General features: G+C 34.0%; 2 protein-coding genes and 1 non-coding gene across 3 annotated transcripts; 2 read left to right on the top strand and 1 right to left on the bottom strand.

The window, feature by feature from the left end:
- The first annotated feature begins 2,874 nt into the window (after nt 1-2,874).
- Nucleotides 2,875-5,765, top strand: LOC107862118 (magnesium protoporphyrin IX methyltransferase, chloroplastic). The gene is made up of 2 exons (XM_016707572.2): nt 2,875-3,568; nt 5,126-5,765. The coding sequence occupies exons 1-2, from the start codon at nt 2,939-2,941 to the stop codon at nt 5,531-5,533; spliced, it is 1,038 nt and encodes a 345-aa protein (XP_016563058.2). The 5' UTR covers nt 2,875-2,938; the 3' UTR covers nt 5,534-5,765.
- Nucleotides 5,766-6,154: 389 nt separating this feature from the next.
- Nucleotides 6,155-8,171, bottom strand: LOC107865866 (trihelix transcription factor ASR3). The gene is made up of 2 exons (XM_016712059.2): nt 6,982-8,171; nt 6,155-6,619 (listed from the first exon to the last, which is right to left on the bottom strand). Exons 1-2 carry the CDS (start codon nt 7,733-7,735, stop codon nt 6,333-6,335), a joined length of 1,041 nt encoding a protein of 346 aa, XP_016567545.2. The 5' UTR covers nt 7,736-8,171; the 3' UTR covers nt 6,155-6,332.
- A 957-nt stretch (nt 8,172-9,128) lies between these two features.
- Nucleotides 9,129-9,289, top strand: LOC124897399. The gene has a single exon (XR_007054120.1). It is a non-coding gene; the product is annotated as a U1 spliceosomal RNA (small nuclear RNA).
- Nucleotides 9,290-15,629: the final 6,340 nt, after the last annotated feature.

Raw genomic sequence — 15,629 nt, 5'->3', positions numbered from 1 at the left:
AAGTCTCTTTTCTGGCGAAAAAGACTTTCAATTGGAACTCTTTTTGAATTGTATACCGTATATATCGTAGATTCTTTCCCCTATTGATTTCTTTGAATTTGAATAACAAATTAGTCTTCTTTTAATAAATTAATAAGATATTTGAAATTTGAATTTAAATAAAATTAGAATTGAGATGAGCTCTAGCTTCTTAGTGTCTCTTATATATACTCCTATATCATTGATTTTATTGTTGAATTTGTTTACTACTTTTTTTGCATTCTTCATTTTATAAAAAAAATATTTTTGATTTAATATTTTTTCTTTTTTTATATGCAGGAATGATATTATTTTTTCATCTTCATCGTCCTTTGCTAACGTAAACGAAGAAAAATAAGTTCACAACCATTTATGTTATCAGGGGCGGCTCAACTATATTTGTGGCCTAAGGCGAAGATCAAACAAAGACCTTAAATTTTTAAGAAAAAATAATCCTTTTTTAATGAACTCTATTTTCAAAATTATATAATCGATTTTTTCTAATTAATTTTTTTTAAGTAATAATATAATCAATTTATTAAATCTTTCTCAAGATATAGTATTCTATATATATAAAATTCTTGTAACAATTCTTTCCTGTTATATGAATTTTTTTTTTCCTATACAACAACAACAACAAACCCAGTGTATTCCTATAAAGTGATGTCTGAGGAGGGTAAAATGTATGCAGTTCATACCGATACCTTCGAAGAAGTAGGAGATTGTTTCCGATAGACCCCCAACATAAAAAATATTTATTTTTTCTAAAAAAAAATCTATAATATATTATCAGTAAAAAATGAGGCTTCTCAAATTTGGGGCCTAAGGCATCCGCCTATTTTTTCACGAGGTTGAGCCACCCCTGGATGTTATCACTATCTATTCTCGCGGCTCTTCGCATTCACTACAAATAGTAACAGCCCCCAAGAAGAAAAAGAGAAAAAGAAATCAATAATAATTGAAACGATGACTTCGATAAATAAAAGATTATTGGTAAGTTAATTTCAAATTAATAATGTTTCTGTTGTTTAATTTACGAAGAAATGTTCTTGAGAGTTAGTTTTTATTTTTTAGTGATAATTTTGTTGTTATTATTGACTTGCATAAGAGATAAAAAAAGAATAGTAGATAACGACAATCGAAATATGAATTTTATTGATGTAGTTGACAAGTTTAAGTTTTTAAAAATATGTATTTGATATTATCGTTCTCCATTTTAATATTTTTTTTAATTTCAGAATTTTTCTATATTTAATTCATTTGTATGCAATTCATAATTGTTTGATTTCTATATCTTCTATCACATTCATATATTTACTTTTGTTAGGAGGATTATAAAAGAGATTTATAAACGATATTTAGATATCTTAATTTATTAATCCTCTTTTAATTTTACTTGCAAGTTTACATTTATGTATAAACTTTTTAGAAAGTAATTTTGGGCTTCATTTAATTTCATCATATAAAGAAGAAAACAAAGAGCACAAAGGTAAATCATAGAATATGAGATGAAATTATATTTCAATTGTATGAAAGTGTCTAACTTGAATTTTAAACCATAATCATTTTTAACAACCTACTTAATATCTTTAAATTGTGAATAATATAATAAAAAAGATTTTAAAAAATACTTTCTTACAATCATACACAAAGGTAAATCATATAGTATGAGATAAAATTATATTTCAAAAGGGTGAAAATGTCTAACTTAAATTTTAAATTATAACCATTTCTAACAATCTACTTAATTTCTTTAAATTGTGAATAATATAATAAAGAAAAATATGAAAAACAAAAGATTCTTTTAAAATTACATGATTGTTTTTTAAATAAATTTGATTAGACACCAACGGATTTGGGGGGGGGGGGGGGGGGTAGATAATTTTTTAAAAAAAAATTGAGGTTGGGTGTAGGTGGGGGATAAGGCTGGGCTTAGGGAAGGAGGGGGGTAATTTTAACTAAACTTGAGAATATATAGTGAACGTAATAAGATAATATTTATAAATTTTCAACGAAAAAGATGGGAAGACAATATCATAGCAATTTAAATTATTTTTGACAATCTGAAATCTATTAATTGTAGCATTAAATAATATAATAAAGAAGACATGAAATGTAAAAAAAAAAATTTATGTGATTGTTTTTACAGATATAGATTTGGTTAAAGATGTGTGTGTGTGGAGGCGGGGAGGGAAAGGAAGAGAGATATTAACAATCTACTTAATATCTTTAAATTGTGAATAGTATAGTAAAGAAAACTATAAAACATAAAATATTTTTTACAATTATATAATAATTTTTCATATAGATTTGATTAGAGGTGAAAAAATTGGGGTGAATGGGGGGAGGGAGGAAGAAAGATATTAACAGTCTACTCAATATTTTTAAATTGTGAATAGTATAACAAAGAAAGCTATGAAACATAAAATATTTCTTTACAATTATATAATTATTTTTAGAGGTGGGGGAATTGCGGTGGGTGGGGTGAGTAGGAAGGGATATATTAACAATCTATTTAATAAATTCAAATTGTGAATGATATAGTAAAGAAAACTATGAAACATAAAATATTTTTTACAATTATATAATAATAATTTCATATAGATTTGATTAAAGGTGGGGAAACTGGGTGAGGGTGGGAGTGGGGGTGGAAGGGAGATATTAACAATTTACTTAATATTTTTAAATTGTGAATAGTATAGTAAAGAAAATTATAAAACATAACTTTTTTATAATTATATAATTATTTTTTTATATAGATTTGATTAAAAAATAATATAATAATTAACATGATTGAACACTAGACATTTCAATATGAAATTATTAAAATTAATATTTTAATATTATTCGTGCATTAGGTATACTAGTTTGTTTAAAAAGTGCATGCTGAATTGCTGATGGCGGGACCCAGGGATAACGAATGGCAACGAATCATATCCTTATCCCGAGGATTACACACTATCATCAACTACCTTACTACTTCCACTCCCCCTTCCGACAAAATTTAGCTATGGCTTTCTGTTCGCCGTTATTTTCTCCGGTTAACTTCGCCGTTGTTCCCAAACACACAAAGCCAAACTACCGCCGTAACTTCACCATCTCCGCCATTCCACCGCTCTCCACCGCCATCACTTCTCCATTAGACGGCACGACTCTCGCCGTACTCGGCGGCAGTTCGGTAGCAGCACTTGCAGCTATTCTCTCGCTCACCGACCCCGAGAGGCGGCGGCAGCTTCAGGCGGAGGAAGTAGGCGGCGGTGATAAGGAGGTAGTGAGAGAGTATTTTAATAATAATGGATTTGATAGGTGGAAGAAGATATATGGTGATACGGATGATGTGAATAAAGTGCAGTTGGATATTAGATTGGGACATTCGAAAACTGTTGAGAATGTTATGAAAATGTTGACTGAAGAAGGATCTTTAAAGGGAGTTACTGTGTGTGACGCTGGTTGTGGGACGGGTTGTTTGTCCATTCCGTTAGCTAAAGAAGGTGCTATTGTATCTGCTAGTGATATTTCAGCTTCCATGGTTGCTGAAGCACAAAAACAGGTGATCTTTGTTCAATTATTTTTTTAAACGCTTATTTGTTCGATAGTTGTTGCACATTCGAGATAATGGTAAAAAACACACCTGAAATATCTCATTTTTTTGAGTTTCATAGTTACTATCTGGTGTACGAGTTTACTTGCTGAACTAGTGACGCCCGGGTTGTGTTTTGATGAATAGTTGGTGACAGTTCAGCTAAAAAATTTACACCTAATAGTTAAGGTATGACTATGAACTTAGAAATGGAGAGCAATTTGAAGAAATGTCCTTAAATCTTATGGGTTGTTTGGTAGAGTGCATAAAAATAATACAAAATCTGGTGTATTGGTAATGCTTGTGTTAGCTATATTTGTAGTAGTTATGCTTGTATTTTTTTTTATGTAAGTGTTTGGTTTGATGTATTAAAAATAACATGAAATTACATAATTTCTAAAAAATAAAATTATAAAAATATCCTCCATATACATTGGAAAGGATGCGGAAATTTTGTTGAGGGATAATAATATCTTTAATCATGTTAATGCATGCATTGGGTTCATTGCATTGCTAATCTCATGGATTTTGAGGTATTGGTAATACACGCCTCAATACACAATATAGTGTATAACTCATGCAAACATTAGTTATACATAGGGTGAAAAAGTAAAAACAAGGTACTAGTAGTACACATTATACTAATGCATGCATTAGCTTTCCAATATACTCTACCAAAGGACCCTGTACTGACCCCTAATCGAATTGTTTGGGATTTAGAAGTGGAAGAAATCGTGTTATCTAGTAATAGTGGTCAAATTGGCATATTACCAAATCACGCCCCTTTGCCACAGTTGTAGATATAGGGATTTTGAGAATACACTTTAATAACCAATGCTTAACGATGGTTCTGATGGGTGGTTTTGCTTGAATAGACAATAATGAGATCACTGTTTTAGTAAATGATGCGGAGAAGGGTAGTGACATTGATCCACAAGAAGCTCAGCAAACTCTTGAAATAGGAATAGAACTCAAAATACCGGTATACTTTTAGGTGTGTTTTTTACACTTCAATCTATTTATAATATACTCCCTCCTCATTGTTTGACTGGGTATCAAGTTTAAGAGGGAAAGAATAAGATTTAAACTTTTGGTCTAAAACCAGTGAAAACAGAAAGTTAAAAGTTAAATTGATTCTAACTATAGAAAGGTAACATTAGAACAAAGGAAATGTGTTACTATATGAATTAGGACAGGCCGGCAAAGGTAATAGTTTGAGTCGGAAGTCCAAAGAGTTGGATCTGCCTATGCTGTTGCATCACATTTTTGAGTAGTGGTGGAATAAGATATTTATTTATGCTTCTCTTAGGTTGAACAAACTAAATTACAGCGTGGGAAATGCAATATCTTAGCTCATAACTTTTCTTTTCACCGGCAATTTTGTGTTATCCTTTGGAGTACTTAGATTTCAAGACTAGACTGTGATTCGTCTTAAAGAAAGAAACTTGTTTTAGAAGCCTAATTGGTATTAGGATTATGGCTTTTGTGGGGTTGAGAACTGAACAATACTTCTTAATCTTAATGAAGGCTCAAGAGGAGTTGTTGAAGGCTAAGGATGATCTGGCTCCGACACCAGTAATGCCAAAATTTGAAGTGAAGGACTTGGAGAGTTTGGATGGGAAGTATGACACTGTGGTCTGCTTAGATGTTATGATACATTACCCGCAAAGTAAGGCTGATGGTATGATTGCTCATCTTGCATCATTGGCTGAGAATCGTTTGATCCTGAGCTTTGCCCCGAAGACATTCTACTATGATTTGTTAAAAAGAATCGGAGAGTTGTTCCCTGGACCTTCAAAGGCTACACGAGCATATCTACATGCAGAGGCTGATGTGGAGAAGGCGCTGCAGAAAGCTGGGTGGAAGATAAGGAAGAGAGGCTTGATTGCTACTCAATTTTATTTTGCTAAGCTTATTGAGGCTGTCCCTGCTTAGGATTGAAGGCAAGTGAGATCTCATTTGTTTGGCCATGTCTCTCCGCTGCTGATTAGGTATTAGGAAGTCCGTTGAGTGTTTATCATGAATGCGTTATCTCACTCCTCAGTTTCTAACTTGTATAATAGTTCACAATGTATCTAAATTCTGCTTCTGACTTGGAAAAATTTTGTCGATATTATTAATATATCATGAAATGTAAATTTAGTCATCATTTGGTGGCTTTGATTCATTTGTTTTCGTCCTTGAACTTTTGTATGGTTTTCTGCCAGCAGCCCTGACTCATTTTTCCTCAAACGATGCTTGATTGTTGTGAATTCCTTCATTTTCTTATGCTTCTATTTTCATTCCAAGTGCATTGGAAACATCCAGATCATATTATTTCCTCTGTGAGTTTCTAATGATTTAATTGAGGACTACTTAGCCTTTCTTATGACATATCTTTCATCTAGTTATTTCTAGTACAACCTTAAAAAAGAAGAAAAGGGATAGAAGTACTCTCAGTTTCTTTTGCTAAGTCTTTGTTTTCCTATGTCCAATTATCATCAAACTTTTTCCAGAGAGACTGGTACTAGTAAATTCATCACAGAAGAAACCGTCATTCATAGTCGCAGGCAGATGTAAATAAAATCTTATATTTGTCAAAAAGATTTGAAGATGCAGAAACAAAGTAACCAAGAACTAAACTTCATAATCACTGTCAAGAACAACGATAGTCGATAACTAATCAGAACCTACTTCTTACTTCATCAAAAGTAAAAATAAATCAAAAACTACTATTAAATCGGCATTTTGTCCATTACATCTTATCAGCAATTCTTGCCAGTGCATCAGTTACCTTGTTAAGAGCAGCAATTAAGCTATCAGTGTGTTCCTTCCGCTGCTCTCTGTCCAGCTGATGATTGTTTATTTGAGCATCAAGTTGTGCATGAAGCATAGAGGTGTTTCGCTCCAGAATTTTCAGCAGTTTATATCCCAGATTACTGTCAGTACAACCATTTGATGACTCTCTTCTTCTCTTCACTCTTTTCTGAGACATAGGGCTATTCCAGAAATCTGATACAGGCTGTTCTCCTTCAGCTGTACCTGAAACAAAACAAAAGGAATATACTTTACAGTTTCAGTCTTTACGGTGTAACATTTAACTAAAGCCATATTTAAATGGTGGCACTTTGAAATGTTCTAGTATCAAATTAGAGTCATCTGATAAGTGGTCTGTCGATTTCATTTATTTTAGTTTCTGATGCTTTACTTGTACCACTCATCAGATGTAGCTTACTGGAGCTGCAGTTAAATTTTAACCGGATATTCGTGAAAATGCGACATGTACTTTGGCTGTTACAAAGCAAGGAAGAAAAAAGAGTTGATACAGAAGTCTGTGAGAGCACATATGTGCTGAAGTTCTGGTTGAGAGCAAAGCAAGTTTTTGAAAGACACTTCTAATTTACCTGATATAGGTGTTGGAGAGGGAATGGACTTAGCTTTTTTATCTTTGACATCGCCTTCCTTTAGTGGGTTGCTTCCAACTTCCTCCGTGACTGGAGGCAGAACATCATCTTCCATGGTATATTCCCCTGTATGAGAAACATCGTCATTATCTTCCTCTTCCTCTTCCTCTTCCTCTTCCTCTTCTTCGACTGTTTCCATACCATAGCCAAATTTATCATCTGTGGTTATGGTTACCAGAGCTAGTTGGCATGCTTCCGCTGACACGTCCTTCCCATCCAAGACATTGTAGACTTCTCTGTCGAAAGAACCTGGTAGCCTTTTCTCTCGCCTGAGATCGTTGCTAATAATCCAGTAAGATTCGCTGCTTCCATTTGCCTGTGACTCCCATGTTTTAATTTTCTTGAAATCACTGATCATGTTGCTCCAGCGTTTTCTGCATTGAACAGGTCCTCTGTCTGCACCATGTTGCCTGCAGTAAGAGGAGACCGAGTCCCATTTTGGTTCCGGCTTGTCTGAACCAAAAATAGAAGTGGATCTACGTCCCCTATGAGCTCTTTCCTCTGCAACCTTTTTCCCTTGTATGAGAACAAGTGTTTCTTGCCTGGTCCATCGCGAGTGCCTTGGTGTTTTACTTTTGCCATCTTCAGTCGGTTTTTGGTGTCTATTAGCTAACGGCGTGGTGTTACCATTCATCTCTGCTGATCCTGATGTCATTGAGATTTGTTTTAGAGGTGAATCAGGCTGAGCTAACATTGCACAAAAAGGGACTGTATAAAGAGCTTTGTGAATGGGTGTATTGATGGAAACAAAATTGAGTATGGCCTATCATGGCTCCATAAAATGGGTCTGGTACATTGTTGGAGGATATTTACTTGTTTTTTCAGGAGAGTTACCAAGTTAATTGGTGATTGACTTCCAAAGAAAGGCATCAATTCTTTCTTTAGGCATTGAGTTTTTAAAGGCTTTCTTATTCAAGCACAACAGTTTCTAAGAGAAGATGTGTACTCCTTAATTTTCAGATTTTTATCTTGTACATTTGTGCCGTCTAATTGCACATGCCCACATATTACATCAAAACGTACAGCCTTGCTTGATTCTCTCATTGAAGAGGTTGCCATTTGTGAGAAGGGGAGTGACCAAATACTGGTGCTCTATTTATTGCCTAATCGTTTAAGGCATCTATTTAAAAGGTGTATCTGACCCTCTGCCCTGGGTTACTATAATCTCCATGTAACTGTTACTGACCAACTGTTGAGGAGTTTTGCCACTAAATAGTAATCTTGAAGTTTACCTAATTAAGTGGGATTGGTATAACGGAAATCAGTTTCCTTACTAGCAAATTGGATAGTGTTATGAATTATGATGAACTTTTGAGTAATAAAATTAATAATAAAGTTTAGGTTAGTTGGACAAGTGATACGAAGTTAAAAGTTCAAGATTAACCACTAGAGTTTGCATGATGGTTCAGCGCCATGTCCCTTAAGCAAGAGGTCGGGGGTTCGATCCCCGCCTCTGGCTGCAGAGAGCAAACTCTGTGGCCAGTTTCCTACTGCTTAGTGTGCTGACAGAGGAACGGAGGATTGGTCTCACGGCTGCCGGCTGTGGGGAACCTTGGAAAACCCAAAAAAAAGTTCAAGATTGCCGTAAAAGAATTCATATGGTGATTGGTGAGGGGGGTTGTTTTCTTTAGCTGGTATAAATTTTATTCGTGGAGTTGGACTATTGGATAGATACAACAACAATAACATACCAGTGTATTCCCACCAAGTGAGGTCTAGAAAGGATAGAGTGTACATAATCCGTACCTCGAGAGGTTGTTTACGATAGACTCACTTATTGGATAGGTACATTCCAAGCATATGATGTTCTTTGTTATTATGATTTGGAATATGATGTTCTTTGTTATTATGGCACAATCTCATTTCACTTTGAATTTGTTTAAAACCAAATTAGAACAGCATTTTCCATAAATCATTAACAAAAAAGACCCTATCAAATGACATGGTTTGTTTTTGATGTGTTTATATAGCTGCTTAACAAAGAAATGGGAAAACATAAGTGAGTGAAAGTTGTCCCACATCGGCTGAGGCAAAGGGGAACAAAGTGCTGAAGTTGTATAAAATGAAAGGAAGGACCAACTTTAGACATACTTACCTGGACGGGGTCAATGGGCGATCATGAAGGCCCATGGCCTAGGTTGGTGACCTCCATTGCACTTTGGAGGGGTGCCTGCCTAAGGTCGGCCCAAGTGGTCGAGCCTACGTCATAATTTGTGGCAGCGGGGGCCTGCGTTCGCGCGGCCCCTACCCAATCCAGTATTAAAATGTTTTTGGGCCTTTTTAAGTTTGGGGATTATGGGCCTCTACTTATAAGCGGCCCGTATGGCAAGGTATTTTCCATAAGCTTGTTGGATATATTTCAGAGGACTGCCAATTATTTATATGGAAGTTCGATTTTAAGATCTTAAATATGCTTTCGAGTAAAGATGATTAAAAAAATGACTTTCAGAATTAAAAGTTCTGATAATCATGAAATTTGCTCGGTAGAAGAAAAAATAGAAGGAAGATATTATGTCAAATGCATTATTTCAAATAAAAATGCGAGATTCAAATTAAGCTGACACTCAAAACTTATTGGAACTACGGAAGTACTATAATTTAAATGTGTTATTTTAGTTTTGCTTCAAATTCTATGCGGACATTTTAATTTAAATTTAATAGAACGAATCTGATTATATATTTAAGCTCAAAATATATATTAAAAAATCAAACGAAATATTGTAATTCAAAATGTGATTTAGCTGTTAAAGTTTTAACACTACCGCTTCCTTCATGCATCAAATAATTGACAGTGGAACACAGAAGAAAGGATTTTGATTAAGCCTTTTCGGTAAAGTTGAATCTTTGTTTTTTTCAATAGAAATGAACAAAGAACAAATAAATAAAGATACCAACTAGTATTTCGAAAAGAACTAGATATCGGTGCCCGTACAAAGAACTAGAAGATGATTTCCTACTTATTTTAATTGTCTAGCATAAGAGTAAAAAAAAAAAAAAAATATAGTACAATGAATCAGTATTAACATAATATTACATTCAATGTGGAACAAAATAAAAATTGCTAGACTGGTCTACTAAATACAAAAGTGATTAGATAAGTGGATAAAAATATAGCTAAGATTGTTGCAACTACAGTTGGTGGCATGTCTTTCGTTTGAATATTTCTGAAAAAGTACATGATGCACGTCTCATTGGATAACAACAACAACAAAACCAATGTATTCCCACACAGTGGGGTCTGAGGAGGGTAAGATGTACGCAGTCCATACCACTACTTCCGGAGAAGTAGCAAGATTGTTTCTGATAGATCCCCGACTCAAGACAGAGAATAATAAACAAATTCATAATAAAAGCATGAAACAAGATGGCACAACACAACTAAGACACCCACACAATAATACACTACACTAATGTACCAAATGCACCCCCACCTCAACCCTCCCAAATGCACTAACCTTCTATCCTAATGCACGTCTCATTTAAAAATTTCAAATATATAAGTTGAGGAGACATACGTCGATTTCGAAATATTTACTGCATCATAAAATTACCGAAAAAAAAATTTGGTACTCATTTAATAAGGAACAAAAAGATATTTATAAAAAATTATTACCATGTATAATTTAATTAGAAATGTTTTAAATAAAAATATTATTAAAATAATAGATGAGGACAAAACTAATAAATATAAGAAAAAATAATATGCAAGTGTAACCATTTTGTTGCACCATAAGAATAAAGACAAAATTAATAAAATATAAGGAAAAAATAATATGCATGTGTAACTATTTTATTGCACCATAAAATTATCGAAATACCCCTGGAGTATTAAAAATAAGTAATTTAATAAGGAAACAAAAAATATTTATAAAAAATTACTACCATGTATAATTCAATTACAAAGGTTTAAATAAAAATATTTTTAAAATAATATATGAGGACAAAACTAATAAATATAAGAAAAAAATAATATGCATGTGTAACCATTTTATTACACCATAAAATTATTGAAATACCCTTTGTAGTCATTTAACAAGAAATAAGAAGATATTTATAAAAAATAGTATCATGTATAATTCAATTACAAAGGTCCAAATAAAAATATTATTCAAATAATATATGAGGACAAAACTAATAAATAGAAGAAAAAACAATATGATGTGTAACCATTTTATTGCACCATAAAATTATCAAAATACCCTTGGTAGTCATTTAATAAGGAATAAAAATATATTTATAAAAAATTACTACCATGTACAATTCAATTACAAAAGTCTAAATAAAAATGTTATTAAAATAATATATGAGGACAAAACTAATAAATATAATGAAAAAGCAATATGCATGTATAACCAAATTTATTGTACCATAAAAATAAGGACAAAACTAATAAATATAAGGAAAAATCATATGCATGTGTAACCATTTTATTTACTACTACATATAAATGAAGGTTGAGGTGACTAAAATTACTGAAATACCCTTCATAGTCACCACAATCTTCACTTATATATGGTATATAGTAAAGTAGTAGTAATAATAATATAATAATAATAATAGTGTTAGTATTAATAGTAATAGGAAAAAATAATAATAATAGTAAGAGTAAAAAAAAGAATAATAATAATAATACTAGGAAGTAGGCACAAAAAAAACAAAATAGTAGTACTGATACAAGATCGACAAATGAGACATAAAACAAACAACAAATGTCCACAAGTTGGAAGAACCGAGGATCTCTTTGGTGACCACTCTCGAATTTACTACAACAACAACGAAAACACAATAACAACAAGATATTAAGGTGTTCAACACCTCTAAAATCAGCGAGCCAACAAACTAGATTAATAATACAAGCACAAGAACAAGAAGAACATAAAGTCTGGGTTTTAGGACACCAAACCCGAGAATGAACAACAACAACAATGAAATAGATAGATAGGTAACTTGCCATACAAATGCACAAACACTATAAACCTAAGTGTATATTAAACACAAAGATCCAAGAATTCATACAAGTAACACCAAGCTCTGCGGTGACCTCAAGGGAACAGGATTCCCAAGCAACCATCGTTTCAAAACTAGCACCAACACAAGTGATATCCACACTTGTTTACAAGGAATCCACCTTGCAAGACTCTCTCTCTAGAACTCTCAAAATATCATCAAAGTTATGACAAAATGACCTAACATGTTCTATTTATAGCCTAGGTTTCACCTTAACATAAAATGACTAAAATTTTCTTAATGAGCCATGGCAAAGGGGCGGCCTTGGTGTAACACCCCGTATTCAAGTACGTGTATTGGCGTATTCAAGTACGTGTGTTGGTCTTATTTATATGGAATTAATTTTTTTAAATTTTATTTATACCGGAATTTGCCCGTCGATGGTTCCATGCGAAGGTTATTGAATAAGCTTTCCAACGATATAAAGATTTCCAAAAATAGATAGGTTTAGGATATAATAGAGCACGGTCGAAACTATAAAACGGTGGCCGGGATATTTGAGAATAGTAAATGTGCAGGAAAATTTCCTGCACACAAACTACTGAGGCCAGCCGAATTTTTAGATCAACTTCGAATGATCATAACTCCCTTAATATAATGAACTGGGAGAGATGCGACCTATGAAAAGAAATATCTTTGAGTCTTCTTTCCAATGCAACTGGTTTCATCCAAATCCAACGTCTGAGTAAGGAGTTATACTGGTTTTACTTCCGCCTATCAAAACAGATTTTTAGCGTCAACTTCAAACGACCATAACTCCTTGTACAGGACGAACTAGGTGGCCTATTTTATATGAAATGAAAGCCCTTTGAATTATCCTTCCAACGATACCAATTTCACCCAAATCCGATATCGGAGAAAAGAGTTATGGTCGATCTACTTTAGCTTATCAAAACAGTCCACCAAAGGACAGATTTGACATTATTTAAATTTTAAAGGCATTTTGGTCATTTCTATTATATTATGGACGGTAATATGTGTATATATACATGTATATGAGTTCAAAAACTCATTTTCATCATCAATCATTGAGAAAGAAAAAACCCTAGCCAAGTTTGACCTTTAAATCTATACGCCACTAACTCCACTGTCTCTCTACCCGTTACATGCATAACATCTAACACCCTTTGAATTTGATCAATAAAGTCCTGTGGGTCCTCGTTAAGATCTGATCCAGTAAAAGTGGGAGGATCCATCTTAAGAAAATCCTGTGTTTGAAGGCTAGCCGCCCTATCTGTACCACTAGGACCCGCGGTAGGAATGACTTGCCCTTGAGCTTGCCCAGCAACTATACGAGTCAAAAGTTGCACTGCATTTCTAAGATCTTGATCAACAACATTAATAGATGGCTCTGGGGATATAGTTCTCCTCCCCCTTATTTCTTCCGGAGTGGAAGAAGTTTCTGATGCATGCTCAGCTAGAGCCTCACTTTGATTAGCTGGTATAGTGGGTGACTTACTAGTCCCCTCTCCGGCAGCCATATCTACTTGCTTACCGGTATTCTTGCTTCTGGTAACCGGCATCATTACTATAATAAGAGAAACAAACGGATTCAGTGGTCAACTATGACTTCATATACAATATAGGCTCTATCGTACGATCTAAGACATAAAGAAAAGAAACAATTCCTAAATGTCCATAGCCTCCTGTTTATAGATGCGGTGCACGACACACTGATAAACAAGACTCTACGTAGACACGGCTTTGTAGACTCACTAGGACGAACTTCTCTTATACCACTTTTGTCATGCCTCAAATCCTACTAGGGCGGACTGGCACCCGTAATCGAGGAGGTCCGGGAGAACCAGCTCATAACCTTATACTTCCCATGCATACCTCTATGACAACCCAAAATTCGGACAGCATCATGTCGCATATACAAGGAAATAATCACCTGTATAAGCTCGAGCACACATATATATGTATATACAATATTTGGCCGTTGGAGCCATCACGTCTATTAACAAAACACCACCTTGCCTGTACATTAGGTCTACAAAGCCTCTAGACAATACACAGAGTTTAACTAAGGTCGGGACACACCCCGCCATATAAATAACTTGTATACAATACCAAAAGTAACTGGATATGACACGGAAAACCCCGAAGCAAACTGGAGCTCACCAAAAATAGCTGGATATCCTTGCTCCTACTTGTGCGGTGTATGAGCTGAGGTACCTGTGCCTGCAACATAAAATGCAGGTCCCCCAAGGAGGACGTCAGTACGAAATATGTACTGAGTATGTAAAGCTGTAGATAATCACATATGATATAAGAGCTCAATAGAAATCAGAAACAAGTGAATAAATCGTAATAGGAGTGGACCACACGTACTAGAACTTGTGACAACCTGTACATTGTATTTATTCAATCACTTTACCTTCGTTCTTATCATCTTTGTAATCATTACTGTACTGTACTGTGACCATTAGGCTGCCTCCAGTACATATCAACTGGGATCGACCCATGATAGGCTTATGCCCCTGGGATACCACCCATAAACACATAAATGGGGATCGACCCATGATAGGCTTATGCCCCTGGGATATCACCCGATAAGAGAGAACTTCTATCACTTAGTTCAATTAATCTTTGAGATTGTTATTTCGATCGCCACCGCATCTTTGATACTTTGAAACAATGATACATCAATAAGAGACATATAAATAGACCATCAATGCAATAACAATGAAGTAAGAACTCATTGGCACATCAATGAAGTGTTTTGGAGTCATCAATGCCATAACAATGAAGTAGGAACTTATTGGTATATCAATGAAACATTTTGGAATCATTAATAGCACATGGATCTTGTTTGAGTAACTGGATACCTTCTGACATTCATTAGTGCAATAAACATGTAAGATTTGGAAAACAAGTAAGTATTGGCATGTCTTGACATCTTGTAAGGTGGAAACAAGTTCATTGGTAACGTAGGACATCATACAAAACCATTATGGATCATATGTTATTGAATAACTTTGGAAACTTTCTTAATAGAACAATAGTTCACTTTCATGCCAAAGATATGGTATAGAGTATGCTTTACATACCTGACTGTCAACCTTCAATACTAATCCCAAATGGACTTCCTGTCTTTTCGGATTACTTATCTACAATGAACATATATAGCAATCTAGTATTAGCAACCAAACGTCATAATTCAATTATTTGAATTCATCAAACTAGTGATTGAGTAGTAAGCCTTAATTACACCATAAAGAGTGTCACTTTAACCTTCTTATACTCCAATTACATTCACATGCCATACATATTCATACAACATCCTCCAATATCAAGTTTGGGTTCATTTATCCTTCCAACCAATTCATTAAACCAAATTGAGCCATAGACATAAATAATCACCAATTCAATAGTATATCACCATATCCACCTTCCATAACTCAATTACCATATCCACCTTCCATAACCCAATTACTATATCCACCTTCCATAATTCAATACAACCAACCATGCAAAATAGTCTATAACCCTATTTCCATCATCTTTCAATAACAACCAATACATATAATCCTCTATCACACATATACATATGGAAAAGAACAAGGCAAACAATATTC

This window comes from Capsicum annuum, chromosome 3, assembly GCF_002878395.1.
Source record: "Capsicum annuum cultivar UCD-10X-F1 chromosome 3, UCD10Xv1.1, whole genome shotgun sequence".
In the NCBI taxonomy this organism is placed as follows: Eukaryota; Viridiplantae; Streptophyta; class Magnoliopsida; order Solanales; family Solanaceae; genus Capsicum; species Capsicum annuum.
Note: the sequence above shows the minus strand (reverse complement) of the source record. Positions and strands in the feature narration are given on the sequence as shown.

What these genes read in the sequence shown, in the direction of transcription:
- LOC107862118 (XM_016707572.2), top strand. Translation starts at nt 2,939, where the DNA reads ATGGCAACGAATCATATCCTTATCCCGAGGATTACACACTATCATCAA. An exon ending in TTGCTGAAGCACAAAAACAG is followed by an intron (nt 3,569 to 5,125) that starts GTGATCTTTGTT and finishes ATCTTAATGAAG; the next exon opens with GCTCAAGAGGAGTTGTTGAA.
- LOC107865866 (XM_016712059.2), bottom strand. Translation starts at nt 7,735, where the DNA reads ATGTTAGCTCAGCCTGATTCACCTCTAAAACAAATCTCAATGACATCA. An exon ending in CTCTCCAACACCTATATCAG is followed by an intron (nt 6,620 to 6,981) that starts GTAAATTAGAAG and finishes GTTTTGTTTCAG; the next exon opens with GTACAGCTGAAGGAGAACAG.